Source organism: Nothoprocta perdicaria, unplaced genomic scaffold (genome assembly GCF_003342845.1).
Source record: "Nothoprocta perdicaria isolate Ctin4 unplaced genomic scaffold, notPer1 scaffold_27, whole genome shotgun sequence".
In the NCBI taxonomy this organism is placed as follows: Eukaryota; Metazoa; Chordata; class Aves; order Tinamiformes; family Tinamidae; genus Nothoprocta; species Nothoprocta perdicaria.
In genome coordinates, this window is record NW_020455499.1 from 4,576,101 (window position 1) to 4,599,456 (window position 23,356).

At 40.0% G+C, this 23,356-nt stretch overlaps 1 protein-coding gene across 1 annotated transcript in view; it reads left to right on the top strand.

Annotated features, from left to right (window-relative positions):
- Window positions 1–23,356, top strand: part of NCKAP5 (NCK associated protein 5) — a 129,385-nt gene that overhangs the window by 69,018 nt on the left and 37,011 nt on the right. The window contains exon 6 of the mRNA XM_026040861.1: window positions 4,095–4,244. Coding sequence (XP_025896646.1) covers window positions 4,095–4,244 — 150 coding nt within the window. The remainder of the gene's footprint in view (window positions 1–4,094; window positions 4,245–23,356) is intronic.

Genomic DNA, 23,356 nt, shown 5'->3' on the forward strand with positions numbered 1-23,356 from the left:
CGCAGCAGAATATATAGATTTCAAAACAAACTGAAAACAGAAGTTACATTTCTAGCCTTCCACTGAGAGATCATTTTAATCACACTGCTAAGTCCTCTGTAACCTTTTTAGATTCTAATTTGATTTCTCGGTTACTTTGTTTTCCAGACCTGGGTCACAAAGTTTAATGAATTGAAAGAATTCCCATTACCAAATAAAGAGAACTAAAAAAATAAACCTGAGGAAACAGGCAAATTGGTGTCACAGTGCCACCAGTGACTGCTGCTGTATGGGGCATCTTGCTGGAAACTGTGTGGGAACTCAGCCTCTCTGCATTAACCTACAAGCCTCCCAGGCACCGCAGGGTTTGCTGTGTGAGACACATTGCAGAGCCTATCAGAAGATACTGCAAATTTCAAAGGGCATATTAAAGAGGGATTAAGGCACAGTAAACAAGCGTTAATTATGATTAAAAGGAAAAAGTCGGGGGGAGAAAGAGAGCAAGGAGCCATTGCAAACCAATTTTCATCTTACTGGAATATTAAGGAAGTAGTACTGGCAGCAGTCGCTGAAATTAAGCTGGTTGCACGTGGCTTGGGGCTGTTTTCCAGGAAAGCACAACGAAATGCTCGTGTGCAGTTTGTGTCCATGTCAGCAATGTGAAGATGCTCCTTCACAGAGCTCCTCACAGCCACGAGGAGGGCTGCTCCCCAGCAGGTCTGCAGGCTGAGAACGTCGTGAGTGCCTCATCTCAGAGTGCAGCAAGCCTGCAGGATGGCTTCCCAAGAGACAACATGCAGCATTCGTTCTTCCCTAAACAATTCTATGTATGTTTTTGTAGTTTGAMGTTTGAGTATGGGAGTTAAGAGGATGCTTTCAAAATAGAATGGAATGACAGAGGTGAAAGGATCAGCAAATCTGGTTGCTCAAACCTAAGATAACTATGAGCTTGATGTTTCATTCAGAAAGTCCTCTGGAAGCTTCCGAGACATTTTCATGGAAGGTGCTAAATGTTCTGGGCAGTTTCATTAGCTCACAGAKCATGGCTTGAATATTGATGGGAATCTTGGACCACTGTTACCATTGCCTCTATATACTGTGTGTTAGCAGCTRCATTTTGAACAATCTTGAGTGTTTTCCCTCGAGTCAGTGATTAGGAGCAATCGCAAGCAATACTTTGTTATGTGTCCTGTGTACATTATAATCTTGGGTTGAATGTGTATTTAAAGTGTGCTATTTGGAGTAAATGCAGCCAAGAGTCTCAGAAGAATTTCAGTTTTCAACCATTATAATATTGTTAATAAATTTCAGAAGTTTAGTCCAAGCTCCTGCTCAAAGCTGACCCAGTTATATCAGGGTTATATTTAGGTAGGTTTTTATAGCCACCTGTCAAGGGTAGACCTGAATATCACCACGGGCTCAAAGATTCAAGGAAGTATCTGGATCATATTTGGTGCGAGCTGCTCCCGTGGGCATCTGTCCTCTGGGTGACCGTGTTAATGATTTCTGTTCCCTCAAAAGATTCTGGCTTGTGCAGGTTGTGCTTGGATCTCCAGTAAGTTAAAATGGGACCTTGCGTTCCCTGGAGAACAATGTGATCATTTGATATCACGGACTTGTCCAGGTGACCTTGTCCCCTGGAGCTGTGTCCAGAGCGGTGGCCTTTGGCCTGTCCTGGTGCTGGAGGATGTAGTTTGGTGTCTTGCATCTTCTTGAAAGCTTCTGCACCATCTTTCCTCTGGTGATAGCTGCTCCCTTTATTTGTGYCTAATCTGGGAGACACTCTCTTATTCAGTATTCACAAAGGTGGGCTGCAGGGAGAAGACTGGCTTTGTATATTCATGTTAACTATCATTGGATTTCCAAGCGAATTTCCTGCTCTCTTAATTCATCTTTCTTTTTTACATTTCTCAGTGGAAATAGTATTACGCTGCCCCCTGCTCCTTCACGCGGCAGCAGAGCAGCTGTGTGATGAGTTGCAGCCAGGTCTTTGCGCTCTACGGCTTCGCCAGACCTGCGTTTTCCCTGCGAGTCCCGCAGTGCTTGACCAAAGGCCTCCTGAGCAAWAGACTATTTCTGTGTTTTACAGGTCAATCTGAGCACATAGGAAGAAYAGGCAGGATAGGTTGTCATTTTAGGTCTGCAAAATACTATTTTTTCCAGAACAGCAAGGACAGTTGAAACCAGCTCCAAAAAACCTACTCTTGTGGGACTTGATGGCAAAATTCTCATTAATTTCAGTGGGAATGGGACTACAGTGAGCAGCAAAAACCTGGTTTCCTTTTAATAAGACCTGAATATTTAATTTCTGTATTTTCTCTCTGCTGACACGAGGTGTTAGAGGTGTAGGTGAGCAGGAAAGGTGTCTTCCCCTGTTAGCCCTATCTAAATCACATCTCTGTCTCCTGAAGTCAGTTGTTTATGTTTGAATTGCATCAAAGCGGTGCCTGTGTTTAATAAAAATGAAAAAAATGATTTTTTTTTCAGTTGATTGGTATGTTTAGGTAAATGTACTTATCCTGGCAACTTGACAGCAGGGTTGTTTAATGGCTCTTTCATATATGTTTGATCATTGCACTAGCAAGTAAGAAGCAAACGTAATATATTTATGGTTCCTATATGATGAGGATAACACTGTTGCTGGGACCTTTGGATTGGCTCTTTGAAGTCTAAGGGGAAGTCTCCAAATGGGATTTGTGCCTCATGGATTGGCTAAGAGTATTCAGTGATTAAGGCCACGGCTGATAAAATTGATCCTTGATTAAAGTTTTAACATGGCAATAGTCACTTTCTAAGCTAGTTAATTATTTTAAAGAGACATTGTTAGGAGTGTGATTCACATTGTTTGATTTTTAATTCACTTGCATTTCTGKGTTTTAATTAAGGAGATGTGCTGCTGTTAACTCTCAAAGAGTTACCACATGCTTAGCAAATTACTCAAGCTGGATGAGTTCTTCACAAAAACATATATTTTTGTGCTTGGATGGCATTTGCATTGAGTGTTATTTATGGGAGATGCTTCTGAGGATATAGATTAACCTGAAGATGATCGAATTATATCCTTTTGTGTATGTACAAACAGGCACACACATATCAAAAAGGCACACACAAAAAATAGATGCTCTTTCCAGATCTCTAGATTTGTGGCAGCACCTTTTTTTGTATTGATTTACCTCCTGTTTTCCAACGTTAAACTTCTCATTAGTTGTCACCCTGTGTCTGTGATGGAGAGCGTGGGTTTCAGCATGGACTCAGCCTACCTTGTGCTGCACTTAAGTGATAATTTGCCCTGTCTTTCTGTGCAGTTGATCTCTTTTTTTTTCACTTATGCTTGTCCTTTTTTTCAGTATTTTACACTGCCTGTTTGTACTCGTGATATTTTGCTCACTTGTGATGCTCACCGTCTCCACACACAGGACCTGGACACATAACTAATGTATTTAATAGGACTCAGTGTTCAAACCTATGGTTTTTATAGACCTCTTGTAAAATGCAGCAGCCTTAGCCCATTTGACAACACCTAATAACAACCTAATTGGTCTGACAGATAATAAATAGATTGGGGCCCTTCTGCAAATTTTGCTGTCAGTTTGAGTGCCCCAAGTTATATGTTAGAGTAGATCTGAAACCAGCAGGTAGAATATACTGCATCGGGGAGCAGTGTGGTTGTCAGCCCGTTCTTTACTAATTCAAATATTAGCTCTAGATGGAGAAGGGTAAAATACATTAGACATAAACATATGTTAGTTTTCCCTGGGTAAATTGCTTTTTATCTCAGTGGCAGAACCTTTCCACTGAAAGCTGGTAAGCTCAATTCACATTGCTACTTTTAAAGAAGAAAATGCAAGTTATTTGATTAACAAAAATGATGAGTTCCATGGTTTTAAAATCTTAAATAGATACAGGAGATGAGTTGTGCATATGCTTCTGCAGAATAGGCATGGCAGCATGTTTAACAGACCTCTCATTCCCTCATTTATTTAGTACTCTAATTATGTAAGTGGCAACTTGCTGTCTCTTTTTTTTTCATTCATGTACAAAGGAGACTTGAAGGCCCTTGCACAGTTAATTTCATTTTTACCTGTGAGTAATGACATTTCAAAAAATCATTTCAGGAGAAGCTGTCAGAAGACAGTAGAAAATGTAAAGAAGGTACGGAGAAAAAGCACGGGGCAATAGATGAAGATTCAAGAAGTGAAAGCAGCAGCACTGAAGAGGAGAAAGAAAAGACAAAATTGCTGTTAGAGCGTTTGAAGGCTCTGGAGGTAAGAAATGAAACAATTTCGCACATAAAATCTTCCCCACATCCTCTTCTTTTGTTGGCACTGAATCACCGTGCACTATAACTCTTACCTTTCATAGTTCACCTCTACTCAATGTTACAGGGCTTTAGGGGGGTTTGTTGTTTGTTTTTAGATTTCAATTCACTTAGCAAGGACAAGCAAGAACCTCAGTATCACAGCCACTGCAAGCAACCCTCTGTCATGTTGTGTCATATATCTAGATTTAAAAAGAGTTCTGTGGATAATTTTAATTCAGTTGAGACTATATAAATAGAAACTCATCTTTACTGGTTTTGTTTCAATTATTAATAGTGTAAGACTAATAGCACTGGTGGTGTAACAGCTATCATAAAATCACTATTGCCTCATTGTAGTTTATTGTATAACAAATTAAACCTGTGAATATTTTAATTTTGTACAAAGACACCATTTTGACTTCTTACCAAGTTTGCTCCTTTTGCTTCTGTACAAATCCTTATGTGGTGCTATCCCTATGGTAAGTGAATGCTGGAGAAGGACCTTAGTGACATTTTGCCTGTGTAAACAGAGACTTCAACACTGGACCTTAGACATTTTAATCTAAGGAGTTATTAATTACTTTTGTGTCATAATTTTAATTTAAATTGTACTATGGTCACATTAAACCCTGGATCTGTGTCTTGAGGACTTTCTTAAAAATCTGAACAGTTATAACCATGTTCTTATCTAAATACATTCTAAAATCTGAAATGTGTAGGCAATCTTTTTAATTTTTTTTTCCACTTTAAAGCCCTGGACAAATATCTAAATACTAACACTAATTCTAGATAGAAGAAATAGAATATCCACATGATATAAAATTACCAAGGTCCATTAACTCTAGTTAGTGCTGCAGTTTACCATAGTCCTGCTTTATCTGATGATGGAGGATGACTTGAGGCTGCTTATGCTCTTTTATTTCCAAATATGCCTGATTTGTGTTTCCTTGGCCGTATTCTTGATCACTGTGCATGGCAGTTTCAGTTCTTTATGTCCTCACAGTTGATGGGAAGTGGTTCAATCATGTCACAACCCTTTATCAGTTATGGCCAATTGCCTCGATATATAACATAGCGTTATGGACAGACAGAATCTAGTTCTGGAAGGTCACTGAAGAGGTTCTTGCACTGGTCTCAACATTGTGCTGTAGTTTGTTAAAATGCTTATTAGTAAATGCTGATGCTTGAAGAATTAATCTGTATAGTCTAAGGAACTATCAAAGAAGAAAAAATAAATTACAGGGCCAACATTAATTGTGGCCTAAGACAATTAAAACAGTGTTGTCAACTGTGTGGATTATTTTTATACTAGATACTCTTGCCCTTGTGTGGTTTTTTTTCCTTTTCTCTTGGAGGATATAAATTGTCATGTCAAAGGCTCTATGGTTTATTAATTAATAGGCATACTTTTTTAAAGCTATATGTAATTAACAGTTCTAGTCCTTCAGTATTTGCAGAGCAATTACTCTAMATATTTCATTAGTCTATATAAAAAGGAATCAAGATGGCTATTTGTTAATTCTTCTACTGTGAGTGTCAGAATCTTCAATCTTATTTGCATGATTAGATTTTATTGTCTCATACACAGTTAATAAAATCTCCAGGCCTAATAAAGTACTTAGTAAAGTTGGTCCTCTGTATGCCCACTTGGAAATCTTCAGACTGCCTATAAATGAAACCTACTAAAAATAATATTCCTGTTTTCAAAATGTGGCACCTAATCCGTTCATATTTTTTAATGCAATGAAATGAATGTCAGTAATCTTTGAATATCTCCCCATATCACTTCTTTATTCATTTATTCTGGTTTTGCTGTGCTGATAGGTGTAGCTCATGCTGGAGTTGAACTGCATCTGTGAGGAGTATTGTCAAATTACCCCGTCCTTCTTACCCTTTTTCATTGCCTTATTGCTGAAGTGTGCTCCTGCTGAAATGAGAGAGCAAACGTGTAAATAAATAAATGTATGTATACATACACACATATATACACGTGTATCTACATGCATATACTGGTGTAACTATCTAAGCATACGTTTAGGAGGGTGTATATATACAGATGTTCATCTAGGGAATAATTTGAGCAACTGACGTAACATTTTCGTTATGTGAACACTTAGATGGAGCAATAACTTTTTCTTTCTTCTTTTTCTTTTCTTTGTTTGTTTTCTGATACATTCTTCTGCCTGGTCACATGCTAAAAATAGATTGGCTAAGTACGAACTAGGTGTCAAGGGGATTAAGTACCAAAGGAGAAAGGCTATCCATCAGCATAGGGACAGATGGATAGTTTAGTCTGTATAAGTATCATTTAATTGGCTTTCTTTGGCATAGTTATGAAGAAGCTCCTGTTTTATACAGCATAGAAGTTCTTTCCACCCTTCCCTGGGTACTCCCATGGTAGTACATGGTTTTCCTCAGCAATTTCTGGCACAGCAAGGAAGACAGTTGTCGTCTTGCACTCTCTGATGTTGACTGGCAAATTATCAACAATAATCAAAAAAGGCTTCGTTTTGAGAAAACTTTCTGTAAGTGGTTTTCACGTCAGTGGAGTCGTACTTAACATCTCTATTGTTTTCTTATGTTTGAGTGCTGTCAAATGTATTGCCAAGTAAATGTCTGTGAAACTACTGAGGTTTTATTAACTTCTACTTAACCTAGAAATTTTCTCACTGAAGAATAGAAATTAGTGTAATAAAGTGCCTTTATAGTGAGCCTAGTTGAAAGCTATCATGTGCTTTGATAAGAAATGTAAATATATATATATATATATATATGCTCTTATTTGCTCCTTTTACCTATAATCTTTTTACTTGATCGCTCACAGCAATTTCTGTTCCTACTCTATTCACTGGTAAATACCAGTGTGTTTCTAATCAAATGAAACTGATGACAAATAACAAATGGTTCATCCCATCTTATATCCCATTCCACGTACTCAAAATGAATTGTGATTTCTTGGATATCAAAACCCCTTTGTGCCTGTAGCATTTTTAGTTGGCTGCTCATGAAAGGCTACTTAATTTACTTTAGCAGTTATGATCAGATATCTTAACTCTTACAATGGGAAAAAAAAATCTCTGATAACATCTCTGTATTTGTAGCTCTGCAAAGAAAGGAAATACTAATGAAATGGGATGAATGAAAACTCTTGTCAGCATCAACCATCTGTTAATTTTTTTTTTCTTAGGTGTTTTCCTCACCAGAATAATTTAAAAAATTCTGTCTGTGTTTAGAAGTGTACTAAAAATGGTAGCCAGAAATGTACAAAAATTAGTTTATTCTGGGCTTTCATCAATCCCCGTACAATTATTTGGGGTATATATAGGTATATATCCAACTACATTAAAGCAGTGTTGTATCTGTGAAGTCAAACATGTGTAAGTTGGAAATGGTTCATAAAAACTTAATTTGCCCTCCTGGGTATGTGAGGCTTTACATGGTTTTATATCCTTACAACATTGCATACTGTTTCTTCCACTGTGGCGCAGACTTTGGGCAGCAAGAACAGTTTACCCTGTCACAGTGCACAGAGGAAAACTTTGGGAATATTTTACATTTGAAATCCAGTWTCTGTGAATATCTTAAGCACCTGCTTAATTGCAAGTGACTTCAGCCCATGCATTGAGTTAGTGTCAGTGTTCATCTCAGCATGTTTGTAAAAGCAGTAGTCATTTTGATTTGAAAAATCTAATCAATGATAAATACTGTGTCAGCTTTGAAGGCTTATTAAGGACTGTCATTTGCACGGATGCAAGTGACATCTGTGCAGTGAGGATAATTCAGCTCGAGTTAACTGTCTGGCTTATTCCGTGTTTTGGCTCTTCCAGGTTTTCTTCTTTGCAGTTGCCTCATTTTTCAACTGTCTTGGAAAGTTTTGGTTGGTGATGAAGGAAGTAAGTTGAAATGGGCCCCTGTAGCCCATCTGCAGCCTGGTGAGGAGCTGGAACATGGCCTGGGCTGTCCAGCTTCTTCCTGCCCCTGCCCTCCAGTCGTGATCCTGTCCTTCAACTGGGGACATGGGGCAGGAGACAACAGTGAAGAGGGCCCCAGCGCCCTGTGTTAGTCTGCTAGGGTGACTTACTTTTCACATGAAGCAAAGAGCAAAACAGATTATGGAAAAGTAGCAGGATTTAAGATTTTGGTTGAAGATGAATCTATCCAGCTCTTAGTGCCAAGCTACCGTGCATGAGGAGCATCTAGATTAGAGGGAACTCAAACTGCTGGGTTCTTTCTGCAGGAAGAACACAGCTGAATTGCCTCTCTTCAGCCTCTTTCTGTGTGCAGGCAGAGGATGATGCCATACCCACATTTCTATTTCATCCCGTCTCAATCACTCGTCGTGTTATGAGGAATTCATGAATTTTAGCTCTATGGGGCCAATCCCACTCTTCAGAGGAAAATGTCTGCCCACCTTCGTCTATGGTCAGGCACTGCCAACCCCGTCCCAAAAGCTCAGCATTTATGTTCTGAGGAAGATGAGTGCTGTGGAGGAGGAAGCAGATCCCCACATGCCACCTGGCCCTCCTGGCCTCCCCACAGCCCACACGTGCTCCCTCCTCCTGCAGCACCGAGGACCGAAGGCTGCTCAAAACGTGGCCTTTTTGCACCAAATAGCGAGCCGCTGGCGTAGCATTAAATTGTAACCTTGAAGTTATCAAATGAAAAGCCTAATTCATGTGTGAAAATCTCATTGCTTGCGGGTGAGTGAGACTCAATGGAAGTTACAGCAAACTGAGTGGCAGCAGCAGGAGTAGCTGCTAGGGAAGAGCCTCACAACTGCTGCTTTCTAATTACAGAACTTTGCCCTCTTGCCCTTTGCAATTCATCATAGAAAGATGTGTTTTGTTTAAGTAAATTAAGCTTTGGGGAGAAAGCTCACTTAGGATAAGTTAAACATTCAAATGTATTAGAGGGGTAATTTCCCTTGTACAATCGCCTGTAAGCAGAAGTATGTTAAATATTGCCCATTTTATCTTTTTATTGCCCTGTAAAGAGAGAAAGAAAGACAGGATTTCAATGAGCTATAAGATAAAAAGGAGATGGTAGAAGGGCACTCTTTTCCTTTTGGTGAATTGAGAAGTCAACTTCATTTTGAGGGGCCTTTTTGATAGTTTCTCTTTTCCTGTTACATGGTTTTGCTTTCTTTTTATTATTTTTAAAACATTTTCTATGGACTACAGTGTAAATGGATAAGAAAATTGATAATTATATTATTTTTTATGGAAGAAAGCAKACAGCATCCATCATTCATGGGCAAGGGATATGTTTCTGAAAAATGCTTAGGAAGAAAAACTTTTTGTTCATTGGAAGACAGCTGCTTGGTTTATGGGAAATTTGAATCACTTTAAGTAAATGTATAAAAACATTACAAAACTGAATTAGGTATTTTTTTGGCAATATTTTAAATACTTTGTGGCAACTAATCTTCCAGCCAGTGCCTTTAATCCGATTCAGCCTCTCCTTGGCCCATGGCTTGGCCGTTCACATAACTAGATTCATTATGCCGATCAGTCGCCAAAGGCCAACCTACTTAATCCTAATTATTGGATTCTTTTAAATCTTCTTTTCTGTAGGAGACTTATATAATTGGTTTTCTGAACTGTGCCTAAGAACTTTTCTCTCCTTTTTTTTTTTTTTTTTTTTAAATATAGTCAGGGTAGGAAGATGGACCTGGAAAGCCTTATTTCCAAAGTTATCCAGTGCCTGCCGATGAATCACCATTGACTCACATCATTGATTCCAAAATCAGCCCAGTTTATTCCGGTCATGTCAGAGCTCCTCATTGCTCACAGCTTGGCAAACAATTTTGGCTCTCTTCTCAGCTTTAAAGTTTACCTAAAACTAAACCCCAGTAGCACTGTCGTGCTGAATGTATTCGATAACCTGTTGATGCTTTAACTCTTTCAGTGCAGGTCATGCGTGGCTCCGTTGCTCCTGCTCTGCTGCCTTTTCCTCCTGACCTTTGTGCTTGGGACGCCTTTCCCTTGGCCATCTGTTTTTGCCCACGCCTGCAGCTGTGTCTTTGCATGCGCCTCCTTCCCAGATGCTTGTAGCCTCCCTCCTGCCAGCTCCTGCCTACCTCCTGCTCAGCTCTTCCTCCCCTGCTTCCTTATCCTTCCTGCATGCTGCAGAACACCTTGGTGTTCCCGTCATTGGTAAAGATGCTGAATTCCTGGCAAATTGATGCACCTCAACTTTGGGATTTTAACAGAAAGCGAGATCTTTGTAGGGAGCGAAAGCATCTTTTGGGCAGACTTCAAAATGAGAGTTTGTATGAGTATTGCAGGGAAGAGAATGCACTTTTCATGGATATTTAAGCTACTGAGAAACTAAAGGAACTTTTTTATATCCTCTCTGCCTTTCACACTCTTACTTAGGCCAGACTAAATTCTTAACATTTTTTTTCTTTTCATCATGTGAAAAGCAAGGTGATTTAGTACAGATATGAATTTACACGGGATGTTGAAAATAGCTCTGCCCACAGTGCATAAGAAGAGCTGTGCAGATTTGTTCTCTTTTCCACTCCTTCCCTTATTGCTCTAGTTAGAGAGCAAGTGGTGATCCCCTATGTACTTAGTTCAGTGATTGTTTAAAATATGTCCTTTGAAAAATGAAATTAATATTTTAGTTGAGATACCATTTAAAATATCCTTTAGTTTAGCTTTAGCTTTCACTTGGTGTCTATGTCATGCACTCATGAGAATTAAAGGTGCACTTCAGCATCCTCAAGACTCTATATTGAGCACCAGATCTTGTACAGAAGAAGAAAGACAAAAGGGATAAACATTTAAATGTCAGTTCTAGCAYGGCTAAATATTTGGTTTAGTGTTTTTTTGTTGTTGTAAGAAGGTGAAGATTTTTCTGTGATATTTCAAATCCCAGTACAATGACTTTTTCTTACAGCTCTTTCTGTGTGCTACTTCCTTGGCTGACATAAGAAATACTCTTTAAATAGTTCAAAGTATTGAATATGGCTATAAGAATAATGATTTGGTGCCAGGAGGTCTGAGCAATAGGTGTAGTCTGTGGAGAAAAGGTAAGCCACAGAAGTCAAGGAAAATTATCTTGGTTTTATTAAACCTGTCAGATATTCTCTATGGAAATAAATGTTAACCGTGTTCTGCAAAAAGTCTTTGCAAAGTTGTAGTGAATCTGATATTTCAGACTGACTTTTGTAATTTAAATAATGGTAGGTTTTTCCCATGCCCATCGCTCCATGTATAGCACCTTCCTGCACATAATCAGCAGATAATGTAACTTACTTTTTTTAGCAATCAGGCAGGTGATACAATTGAAAATGCAGTCTCCTCACTGAGCGAAATGAGATTTTCTAGCCGTATGCTATAGATCTAGGTGACTGTGTTTATCCCAACACATCTATCATTTCAAGGAGTGAAACTCAGTAGTTTTTTTAAGTAGTTTCTATCAGGAGCATGCCCGGAGAACGGTTCTCCATGAGCGCTTTTGGAGCCATTGCATTGCTCGCCACAGCTCGTGTTTCCAAGGAAAAGCTCAGGGGGAGAGGGGTTTGGGGACTGTATCTTGTATTTTTAATTTACGTAGTGATGCGTGTGATTTCATCGGCAGCAAGGAAAGCTGTGTTGTCCATAAATTTAATAAGTAGTTGAAGTTCATGTCAAACTAACGTTGTCAGGAAAGACTCTGCGCTCCATGGACGTTCACTGGCTGCATAGGCAGTCCCAATGAATTCAGTGTTAGTGCTGGACCTCTTGCAACTCTTACAYAGTGAAAAATAGTTTCTCTCTAATCCTTTCTCTTTACTGGCCTTAGAAAGAGTAATGAGGGCTGCATGCAGATGTGCTTTTCCTCCACTGAATAGAGATTTCTTTGTTGAAGGTCCTGCAGGTAGAGAAGAAATGGAGGTTGTAGCTGAGGCTGTGGGCAGGTGGAGCTCCATGGAGATCGCTGCAAGTGCTGGAGCTGGGCCCACTGCCCTCGCATGGGAGTCCTGGCCCCTGGGCTGCYTCTTATACATACATATATGTATATGTATGTATACATAATTCCACCTCATATATAAGGTATACTTAACTCCACATGTAAAATCTGTAGTTACCACACTTCTGAAATTCAATATCCCCTCTATTATGTTGTCACTTTAATAATTAATTGCAGAAGACACTCAAAATTAGTTACAGATACATGAAGAGAACAGATGCATCCAGTGTGCTACGGTCTGATGCGCCGGGCTGCGGTTGCTACCGAGGCTTSCACAGACAACTGCTTAGGCACTGACTAAAAGTTTAATTCCAGGTAATTCCCACTGGAATTAACTGCCTGAACCCGCAGGCGCCCACGTTTCCCCGCGCAGATGGAAGCGCCGGCCTTGGCGGGCACGGCTGCGTCTGCCATCTAGGGGCAGAGCGACATGCGGCCGCGCCGCKCGGTGCCTGAGGCAGCCATGGCGCCGCGGCCTGCGGCCAGGCCCAGCCCCGGCCTCCCCTTCCTCCCCTGGCTGATACAGTCGCCACAAGGACCAAGCTGGGACCCGCTTTCAGGAAGGAGGAACATTGTGTTAGTAACTCCGATTCTTCACCCTCACTGCACCTGCATGTTTCCCAACTGCCTCCAAACAAGCAAATTACCAGTTCTTCCAAAGTAATCTTTACAGTTTTAATGCTACTAGTCTAAATATTTCATTGTTTCTAAAAATATTATTGTAGAAAAGAGGAAGATGCAATCTGTTGTGGTCCGCTTTTGAGAAATTCACCCAAGAAAAGCAGTATTTTGCTGGACAAAATCATCTGCAGAGGTGCTGCGGCAGCAGCTGCAGGTCAGCTGAAGACACGAGTGAGAGGGCTGTGCGCCAAGGGAAGGTGTTCTACATTACGTGAGCAGATAAAATCTTGCTTTCTCATGTTGCTTCCATTGAAATACTTTGTTTGCATTTCTCTTATTGCTCTATGGCAGTGTGGAAATGAGCTAAAACAAGTTTTTCAATGAAAAAGTCATGTGGCTGAAGTAGTCCAAGTTGCCCTTGCCTTGCACTGGGTCCTACTTTCTTTTTTTTTTTTTTTGAACCTTATGGGCTTGCATCTTTGCCCCTTAGATCTGTGTCAGATAAAACTCACTGCTCGCCCCAAGATAATTTCCTGCTGTCCTGTAGTGCTCTTGATGCCAGTGTACTTGAACGTCCTGTACTGATATTGATAGTTGTGGTATTTGTTTTTATATTAAATAATTAGCAAATGTTCTTCCCATTACCTTAGATTCGATCTATGCCATCAGAAAGGCAGTTTTGTGAGATCTCCTAGGGCTTAGCCAGTGCCACGCAGAGACGGCTGCTCTAGTAAGTACATTAATTTGATTAAATTAACGCAGGAGGAGTGCAACAGAGAAAGAGGTCATGTTTCAAGCCTTATAAACAGTGTTCTCCTTCCATACAGTGCTTCGGGAGCGAGGTGGCTTGGTGAGCTGGAGCACATAGCTCTGCAGTTTGCATTTGCACTAATTAACTCAGCTTGCAAGCCTGACTATTAGCCCCAGCAGAGCAGCACGTTACAGGTACCTGCACCAAGTGCAGTAACTTTATAGCTAAGGAAACAGCTTGTGTCTTCCTCTTGTCTCCCCTCTGCATGGCAGAATGTTTCTTTTTCTGCCTCATTCCAGCAATGGCATTTTTTTTCTTCTTATCCTCTTGTTTTGTCCTTCACAGTGACCCAAGGGTAACTTTTCAAAACTTTACTCAATTAGATGGGTAAAAAGCAGACAGTAGTAGTTTGTAGTCACAGAAGACGTGCTAATGTGAGGGGGAAGAAATGTATTTTCCACAGAGCAATTGAATGGAAATAAGAGAAATTCTGATGTTTTTAAGCAACGGATTTGCCCTGCCTGTGACCTCAGCCAAGCAGGATATTTCCCAATTGCAGACTGACCGGGGAGAGCAGTAATATGATTGATCCTAGGTATATATTGCCTTGCATAGTATTTCACACATTGATTTATTTTTGTTCTCTTCCCCACGTTTTCCCTTTAGGCCAATCGATTAATCACTGATATTGCTCTTGAACAGCAGCTCAGAATAAGATAACAGCCCCATTTCCTCATGTTCAATACTAATGTTAGTATATTTGGCTATCTCGTGTCAGATTTGGATGTGCAGTAAGTGGATGCAGTTCCAGTGGCTGCACTTGAGTTGTGCTCACTTAGGCATGGTCTGAATTTGGCTGCCTATGAAAACCAGAGCAGAGCTGCTGGCTTCTCTAACTGATGCTTCTTGCTGAAATGAGAGGAGGAGCCCTCCTGAATCTCACAGAATTGAATTTAATTTAATGTTTCACTCCTTTAAAAATAAAAAACCACATGATTCAAAGCAATATATTAATGAACGTCCCTTCTCTAAAGTGCAAAGCCTTTTCCTCTAAAGTGCAAAGCCTTTAAGAGAGGAAACATTCATTTATTTCTTAAAAATCCCCTGTGATGTCTGTGATAGCCAGAGAACTTGTTTTTTTAGGAACACATACAATGTGCTGCCTGCTGCCGTAGTGTGCGAACGCTGTCCAAGGATTTCCTTGGACATGGTTCGGTTGTAGTTAACCAATAAATACAGGGATAAAAGGCCAGCTCTATGAAATCCTTTCAAATAATAAATTTCAATAAATAATAAATAAATTCCATATACTGAAGAGCAAGATTGAGTAAATAAATAGAAAATGTCCAGTGTTGTGCTGTGCTGCTTGAGGCATGTTCCTTTCCTAGCAGGAGACATCCCTAGGTCTGTCCTTATTCAGGGTAGACCTGGAGGCTCTGCTTGTGCATCTACCCCAGCGAGTAGCATGGGGCGAAGGACTCAACAAACCCAGTGAAACAGCACCCATCAACTGCTGATGCTTACAGATGCTCTGCAAATTCATTATTTGGTGCTAAAAGATGAAAAATAAAATGATTCAAAACTTTTAATTTTGCAAATACCAGCGTAGAAGTCAGCCTGGCGAGTGTCAGTGTGCAGAGCAAGCTGCCTGGTTTGCTGCTTGCGGCGTTTATAAAAATACAGATATATATTCTGGAAGCTTGCGGGAGAAGCAAGCTGATGTTTACAAATAGCGTTTTATTCCGGGCAGCCGGAGATGAGCAGTAATTTTGTGATTCTGTTATTACGAGTTGGCTAGTGGCTATAAAACAGTCACTGCCCCCAAATGGTGCTTGGTGCTGCGAGCCGRCGCTCGCCGTGCGAGCCAGGGTCATCRCTGAAAACGTACAGAGAAGTTCATTGGAAACTACCTGGGGGCACTTGGCTTGCAGGAGACTGCTYACAGAGAAAGGGAAATTGCAGGAAAYGCTGCCGATGGAAAGGACTCCRTGCTCCGGGTTGTTGGAAAYGGAGAAACTTGTTGCAAGTTTATGTGCCGAGTTGTGAAACCGTTGGTATTCACAGCTTCATGTGGTGGAAAACCTCCGACTGCAAGTGTTCAAAGGAAGGGGATGAAAGGATTCCCCCCCCTCCTTTTAAAACAAAATATTGTTTTAGAATATAAAACAAAACAAAAAAATGTGTATTTTGTTTTGAAGAGATTTTGTAACATTTGGGATCAGTTACAGCATCATGTAATGCTTTAAATCTCACTGTTATACACTAGAGCAAAGAAAAAACCCTTCTTGTTTTTGAGTTCATGTAAAAATAAGCTCAGAAGTTACTTGTAAAATAAAAAGAGAAAAAAAAGACTTTTTTTGGAGAAGAAAAATAGTTTTTCCCTCTTAAACAAGCCCTGGATAACGGGGAACTAATAAGAGCCTCACAGACGGCGGTTGTGACATTTAAGCAATTGAGTTCAGGTGACAGTTTTTGTTTAGCTGTCAGTTTGAATTACATTATTTCGTAATTATTTTTATCTGAACTAAATGAAGAAATTGAGGGTAAATAGATTTTGAAAAATCTTGATTAAAAATTCAGCTTCCTCTTTTTCCAAAGACAGGGCAAAACATCTGTTACCTCATTACACAGCGAGAGCCAGAATAAATGGATAAAGAAGACAATTCGTAGTGCTCTTGCCAGTACCTTAAAAGATATATGGGAGGAAGGGCAGGTGGACAGGAAAACTGTGAATCTTATCTTTCTGTCATCAACTCACAGGACAATAAACAGCTTAATTTTCTTGTTTTTGTTTTGAAGAGGGTTTCTTTCTTCTAGATAACACCAAAATTTGGCCCAAAGTGGCACTGTTTACTGTAATTTAATAATATACTTTTTCCGAGGTGTCTGGGGCAGCTTGAAAGCACCAGTTGTGGGATTAGGGCCATTGATTGCATGAAGGTATATTTAAAGTAAAGTTCTGTTAAATGTAAATTACTCCTGTATATTTGTGCCTGTCTTCCTTGACTTTACTCTACCTGATTTCAAGCAGTTCTACTTATTTCCAGTGAACACTGGTTTTAATTTAATCATACTTTTAAAAGGAAGATACAAGTCATCATTCTGTGCAAAATTACTTCAATTCTACAATTACGTTACATACTAAGTATGTCAATGTGACCTGCCAAACTTTGAAAAGTTATATTAGGATTGCTAAAAAGAATATCTAAATTTTTGATTTTTACTTTCTGTAAAAGAAAGAAAGAAAAAAGARCATTAGGCCTTTGCAACTTTTTTCTCTATTTGGTGATGTGAGTCTTGTGAGGATGAACTAGTTATTTCTTGAATTTCCTTTTTCATTTTCTTCCCCATGCCATGCAATGATAGTATTATTACCTGTATTTACTATGAAAAAAATCCCAGCTACACAAGCAGGAAAAAAAGAGATGAGATACATTGGAACAAACTCAGCCAAAGATTAATTTTCCGAAATAGATCTGAAATGCTCTATTCTTTTCAAACTCCACATAAGACTCAGGTTGAATTTGAATATGTGCTCTGGGAGGTGTAGATAATGGAATCACAGAAAATACAAAACTGTGTCTGTCTCACTAGTCTTATGGTCAAATTTGCATGGGTTTGACGTTGCCTTTTGCATTGCTGGAAAAATTGACCTGTAATCCCCCTGTGTCCTTTGCGATGAGCCAAGCCCACGCTGTTTGCCTTTATATCCCTGCATTAATTCTGAGGATTCTTAGTTTTACTGGGAGTAGTTGCTAAGTCAGGCGCTTCGTTTGTGGTTCTTTGATGGAGAGGTTGGGACCTGCTGGGAACACGCGGGGAAGCGCCAGGTCTCTGTCAGGATGAAGTGCCTCCGTCCTTAGGGAGAGCACATTTCCTACGGCAACAAATTGCTGTAAAAAAGAAGAGAGAAAGGAACAAGATGGAACAGCTGCATCTGGTTCACGGTTTGCAAGGGGAAGATAAATATTTGAAAATCAGAAAATAAACACAATCTGCAGGGATCCCGTTGTGGTGTGATATAGGCACACTTTCTCACATGCAAATGCAACGTCACCTTTCCTGGTGGCAGCGTGGCCCGTAAAGCCGAGCTCCATGCGGGAGCCTCCAAGGAAGATGCCATGTGCCGCTAGGGAATTTTGGGAAGCCTGAGGATGTTGTTTACGGGACGTGATGGATTCAGGCCCTGTGCATGGCCATGCATCACACTGAGCTGCACAGCTCGGTGCTTCGACACCTTATTCTGAGGAGATGTGATAAAAACAAGCCCTGCTGAGGCCTCGGCTTGGCCATGCTTCTAATTCTATGCTTTATGAAGTGTATATGCARTACATATACACCATTCTATACATATTCTATATCTTTAACTTCAAGAATTGCACCCCACTTTATGCTGCYTGCTCTAGATCTGTTTTAATCTTCTTCGTCAAAAGTATTTGTGACCAGTTAGAAGAATTTCAGAAAAATGGCATGCTTCTTAATTTTGTSGTATGTATACAGTGGCCTGTAATGACAGCGTTTTGCCTGTGGATCCATTATGAAGCCATTACATTCTTTGTAACTAATGCTAAATTTTTTTAGTATGAGCAGTTTGCATGCAGGTGCAAAAAGCTGTGACTGCTACATCTTTTGGTAGCCCAGATATTTATTTTTTGAAAGATAAGCCTAGACTTATAATGTAGTTTGCTAGATCTGTTCCTAGCCTGCTCTTTAAAATGTCAGTTCCAGACATTTCTGTGGTGTCAGAAGGGAAAATGTTGAAGGTTTAAAGTCTCATCATTTCTAACTACTGCACAGTCAACAGAAATAAAATCCGCAAATATTATCAGTCTTGAACCAATTAAAACTTGCCAGGCACAACTTCTGCAAAGCAAACAAACAAACAAAAAGTCCACGGTAAATGTGTTTCACAGAGGAATTTCCAGGAATATGATGTTTATTTTTAATATTTGTTTGTCAGTAGTGGTATATAAATCTTGTTTGGTTTGGGTTTGGTTCAGCTTCTGAAGTTCAGATGTCCCTCCCTGATGAGCAGATTTGAGGGATTAAATCTGAGTTAACCCTTTCCTTCCAAAGGCTTCAGCCCAAGTCGAACACCCACAGTTTCTACTGGGATCAAGCAGGAAACACACGGGAAAAGGCGTGTAGCTGCAAAGAGCTTGGGCTCCTTTTTGTTAGGAGGATTTAAACACTGACTTTTAGGTAGTCTTGATTATAGTGTCAGTGGAGAATTAAAAATCTGTATTAGTGAAATTATCAACTGCAAGAAGGGTCCTTTCCAATGCTGTCTCATAAAGTTTAATAGGACAGAATTATAATTAATGCTTATATGATTCTGTATTTTGTTATTTAGACATGCATTTGCATTGCTTTCATCTCATTACCATACTTGAATTTGAATTGAGCATTGATTGACTATTTTAAAGTTTCAGTTAAGAGAAGAAAGACAGTAGTTTTCAAGGGTCAGCTCGATAAGACCATTTTATCATGCCAAAAAAGTGATCTGGAAATGATACAGCTATTTATACACCAAAGAAATTCGATGTCATGGTCTTGATAATTTGTCTCCCTCTTTTTTTTCCCATCTTTTATTTTGGAAGAGGTAACCAAGATTGGAACCTTTGGAAATCCTAGTGGGAATGTTTTGTTGGTTTTGTTGAGTATTGCTCTGCTAAATGCACCAATTCCCCCTGGGGCTGCAGGAAGCGACCTGCGGCTCAGCGGGATGCTCCCTCCCTCCGGCTGGAGTTGCTCTTTTACTTGTGGAAAGCTCGGAGCAAAAGGTGGAAACAGCCAACACGGGTGGTGGATCCACAGTGAGGTACTTGTGCAAACTGCCCCTGGGATACCCTTCCATCCTTGCTTGGAGTCAGGGGACATCTGCAGCACTAGGAAAAGCCCTGGAAACTGACCTGGGTGGAAACTGGTCTGTGGGGATGCTTTTCCCATAGAGGAATGCACTGAAGGCTTTTGCTGGTGGAATTCTTTCTTTAGAAGAGGCAAATGTTCTTAGAACAGCTGCTGACTGAAAAACTGCCAAAGGACCCAAGAAGAGATGAGAGCAGCATCACTTCTAATGGTACCAATTACAGACTTTGTCCTGGATTTTACCCTATCTGCTAGTATGCTGTATGCAGCTCTGACCACAAAAACATACAAAATTATAGGCTGAAGACATGAAAAAATTGCTGAGCTCATTTGAAATGCTTGGACAGCTGTTAATACACTGCCCAGGTCATGACAAATGAGTGTCTGTGTAGATCAATAAACCTCTCTAGAAAGGGGCTAATGGGTTAGCATGAATAACAAAGCAGTGCACATGGAAACCAGTGTTGTAGGGATTTTAAAAGTTCACTGTCATAACTTTCTTCCCCTTGACCTTTATTGATGATCCCTTCAAAGCCCATTGAGTTGCTAACTTGACATCCAACCTTTAGACCATATCCTTTTCCTGTAGTGCAAGGTAAATGTCTGCTCTCCTTCCCTTCTCTCGCCCCTCATGCTTTTATTTTACCTCAGCACTACAGTGGTGGAATAAGGAAAGCTGTTTCTACGTGCTTCTTTTCTATCTATGCCTTCTAGTAGAAAGTTCACTGTTTTAATTCGCTTCATTGTGGTTATAAATGTAGAAAACTCTACTGAATACTTCCTAATAGGTACATTAACTAATATTCTTCATGTAAAGACCCCCAAGGCACCCAGAATAACCTGATTCATTATGTATTTGGCTAGGTAGCAAAGTGTTGTTATTCCTGTTTTCCTGACTTTTACAGTCAAGGCACAAAGAGGTGAAGTTTAAACTTTTTCAGAACACTTTAGGGAGCTTAGTCCAATTCTTATATTCAGTCATGATTTAAGTACTTCACTTCTCTTTCCAGGGGCACAATAAAAATGGCTTTTGCAGGGTGTTAAATGAAAATTGTCCTCTCAAGTGCCATTTGCAAAGTTGAAGAAGCAAGCAAATCTGGCGGAGTCGTGCACATCCGTTGGCATTTTCACAAATGTGTCTGCCTCTTCCACCAAACACATAGATAAATACTGAAGGAATTGTGAGCTGATCCTTCCCCTGGAGTAATGATATCTAAAATAGTAAAGAGGAAAGAGGGAAGGAGAAGAAATTGCTCTAAATGTAGGTATTGATGTAAGAGCATATTCAAAGTGCTTTGGGGTATTTGGGTACTACTCCATCAGTAGCAGGTGAGGATAGAACCCCCTAAGCCCCTCAGGCTTGGGGCACTGAGAGGATCTTGCACTTGGAACATGTAAATCCATAAGGAGAACAATTAGCTGGAAGGGACCAGAGCACTCCCTGGCTCAGAATTCCTGGTAAGGAACACTTTCGGGGAGAAAACCCTTCCCTGCATTTGTGTTTTTGTGTTTGCTTGGTTCCTCTGAGGCACAAAGCTCCAGTGTCTTTTGCTGTTTAATATTTTAAAAAGAGTAAATACGCTCACATTAAGAATGTAATTGAGATGTGTGTTTGACTTCATATTCTTGTGAAAATCCCCTTCAGAGGACCTGAAGTTAAGCTGATTGCTCAACGGACGCTTTGATATTGGCCTTCAGTCAAGGATATCATACTGCTAAGTGATCATCACCGTTCTACAGCTTAAAAAAGGAAAGTGTGATGAATTGTCCTAGCTTTGCTGATCCAGGACATTAGCACATTCTAAAAATGTGCAGGATGTTAAGGCTGCCTTCTGTAGCAGATCTTCCTATTTCTTCCAGCATCACGAGCAGCAAATTGTTCTGAACAGAAGAACTTCCTCTGACCCCAAATAATCATTAACCAATTTTGAGGAAACATTGTGTAAAGCGAAAACCGATACAATTTGTTTCTTGTTCCCTCCTCTGTTTGCCTTCATGGGAAATAAATGAACGAAGGTTCCCCAAATGGTTGTCCCATAAAAGAAAATACAGAATGTTCTTAAACAAGTGTGAAGGTGGGAGAAAGCTCTTAGCTGGCCTGGAGATAACCAGCAGCAGCATCATTACAAGGGCTGCATTTTCTCTCTGGGAGAGAATCAAAGTTAGAGTTAACAAAGTCTGTAACAATGACTGTATCTTGGCAGTGATGTCAATACAAGGCAGCCTCTGTTTTATACAGAGAGATCTTAAATTTTCACTTTCAGAATTGATTTTCCATAAACAGTCTCACAGTTTAGAAGAAAGTTGCCTCTAATTAAGGCAGTTGAAAGCTGCTTAGCATTATGCATGTCATGATTGAAATCCTTAAATTTTCCACTGTTTGCAGAGACTCTTCTGCAAAATGATTTCTTCCAAATAAGAACTAGGGATTGCCTCTATTTTGACATTTGTGGGATCCTGGAATCCATAATGCTCCAAAAGCAACATGTAGTGTTTTGTTTAGTGGCAAATTACGTCGGAGGCTTTTCTGAATGTATGCAGGATACTGTGTGTGGGGCTGACCCCCAGGACAAGAGACACTTGGCCCTAGGTTGGTGGTGGTAAACACCGAACATCTGCAGCACTTGGCTTGGCTGGTGCAGGGAGGCTGCATTTACTTGTGTGCAGCACACGATACATAAAATGTGCATCAATTCCTAGAAGATAACTGTACCTAGGAGTAGAATCTAAGCAAATGCCTTTCTCGGTAATAATGGAGGTAACTGAGGGTTTCCTCTAAGGAAGCCCACTTCGCTCTGGAGGAAAAAAATAAAGGAGCAGACTTATAATGACAAAATGCAGCAGTTTCTGTTAAGGAGATGAAGGTTTGGATTAGGAGATGGGGTTTTGAAACCACAAATGCTATTACAAATTTTGCACGTTAATGCTTTGGGGGGAATGTGGGTTATTTATCTAGTATTCAGTTGCAGTATAGAGTGATTTAGTGTACTCATTTTCCCATCTTTTGGGAACAGGCACAGGATCTTAAGTGAAGTTAGTGAAGTGTTCTCTTCTTGGGCAGTCACTATTACAAAAACCCCAAATAAATAGACATGATTTAGTCACTGATCAAGAAGCACAGGAGTCAAACTATCATTAACTGTATTACATGCCTTCRGCAGGCTTTCAGAGCCACTGGTGTGAAAAAGGCTTATACTGTACAGATGTCTTTACTATGACTTGAAAAGAAAAATATACCTTTATTTACAATGTGGACAAATTAAAATTTCCTAGTTTTGGTAACCTGTTCATTAAGGAAGAACTTACTGAAATCAGGGATTCAGCTACAAGACCCAACAAGGCTTAGCTTACATTTACAAATGTAATGTAATGTATGTAATGTACAAATGTATTCCAAAAAAAAATAAGTAAAAACAAATGGAAAATGGAGTGAGAGAAATACAGGGAGCTCTCTGGGATCTAGTGCAGCTGGAGGCTGCAGACACCGGCGTGGAAGCAGCCTGCCCGCACTGTTTCACAGTAACATCATACCCCACTTGGGCAGGTTGTCTACATCAAAATTCAAAATTTAACTCGCAGGAATCCTTGCCGGCCCGTTCTGTGACAATCTGCTGCACAGCAGGTTTTTACCATCATTGCTGCCTTTGGTTGTACCCCTGAGGCACCATATTGATTCTATACGATTTATTTAGACTTGTAAATAAGTAAACACTCTGSCCTTCTTCCCTAACTCCATTGTTTTCTCTTTTTCAAAACACCTGTGTGTCTCCCTCCTTCTATCTGATTTTTAAGATTTATCTTGAATTTAAAATTATCAGTAGGTTGATTTATTTGACTGCAGTATTTTTGCTTTGTTGGATGGCTTAAATTGCTTAACA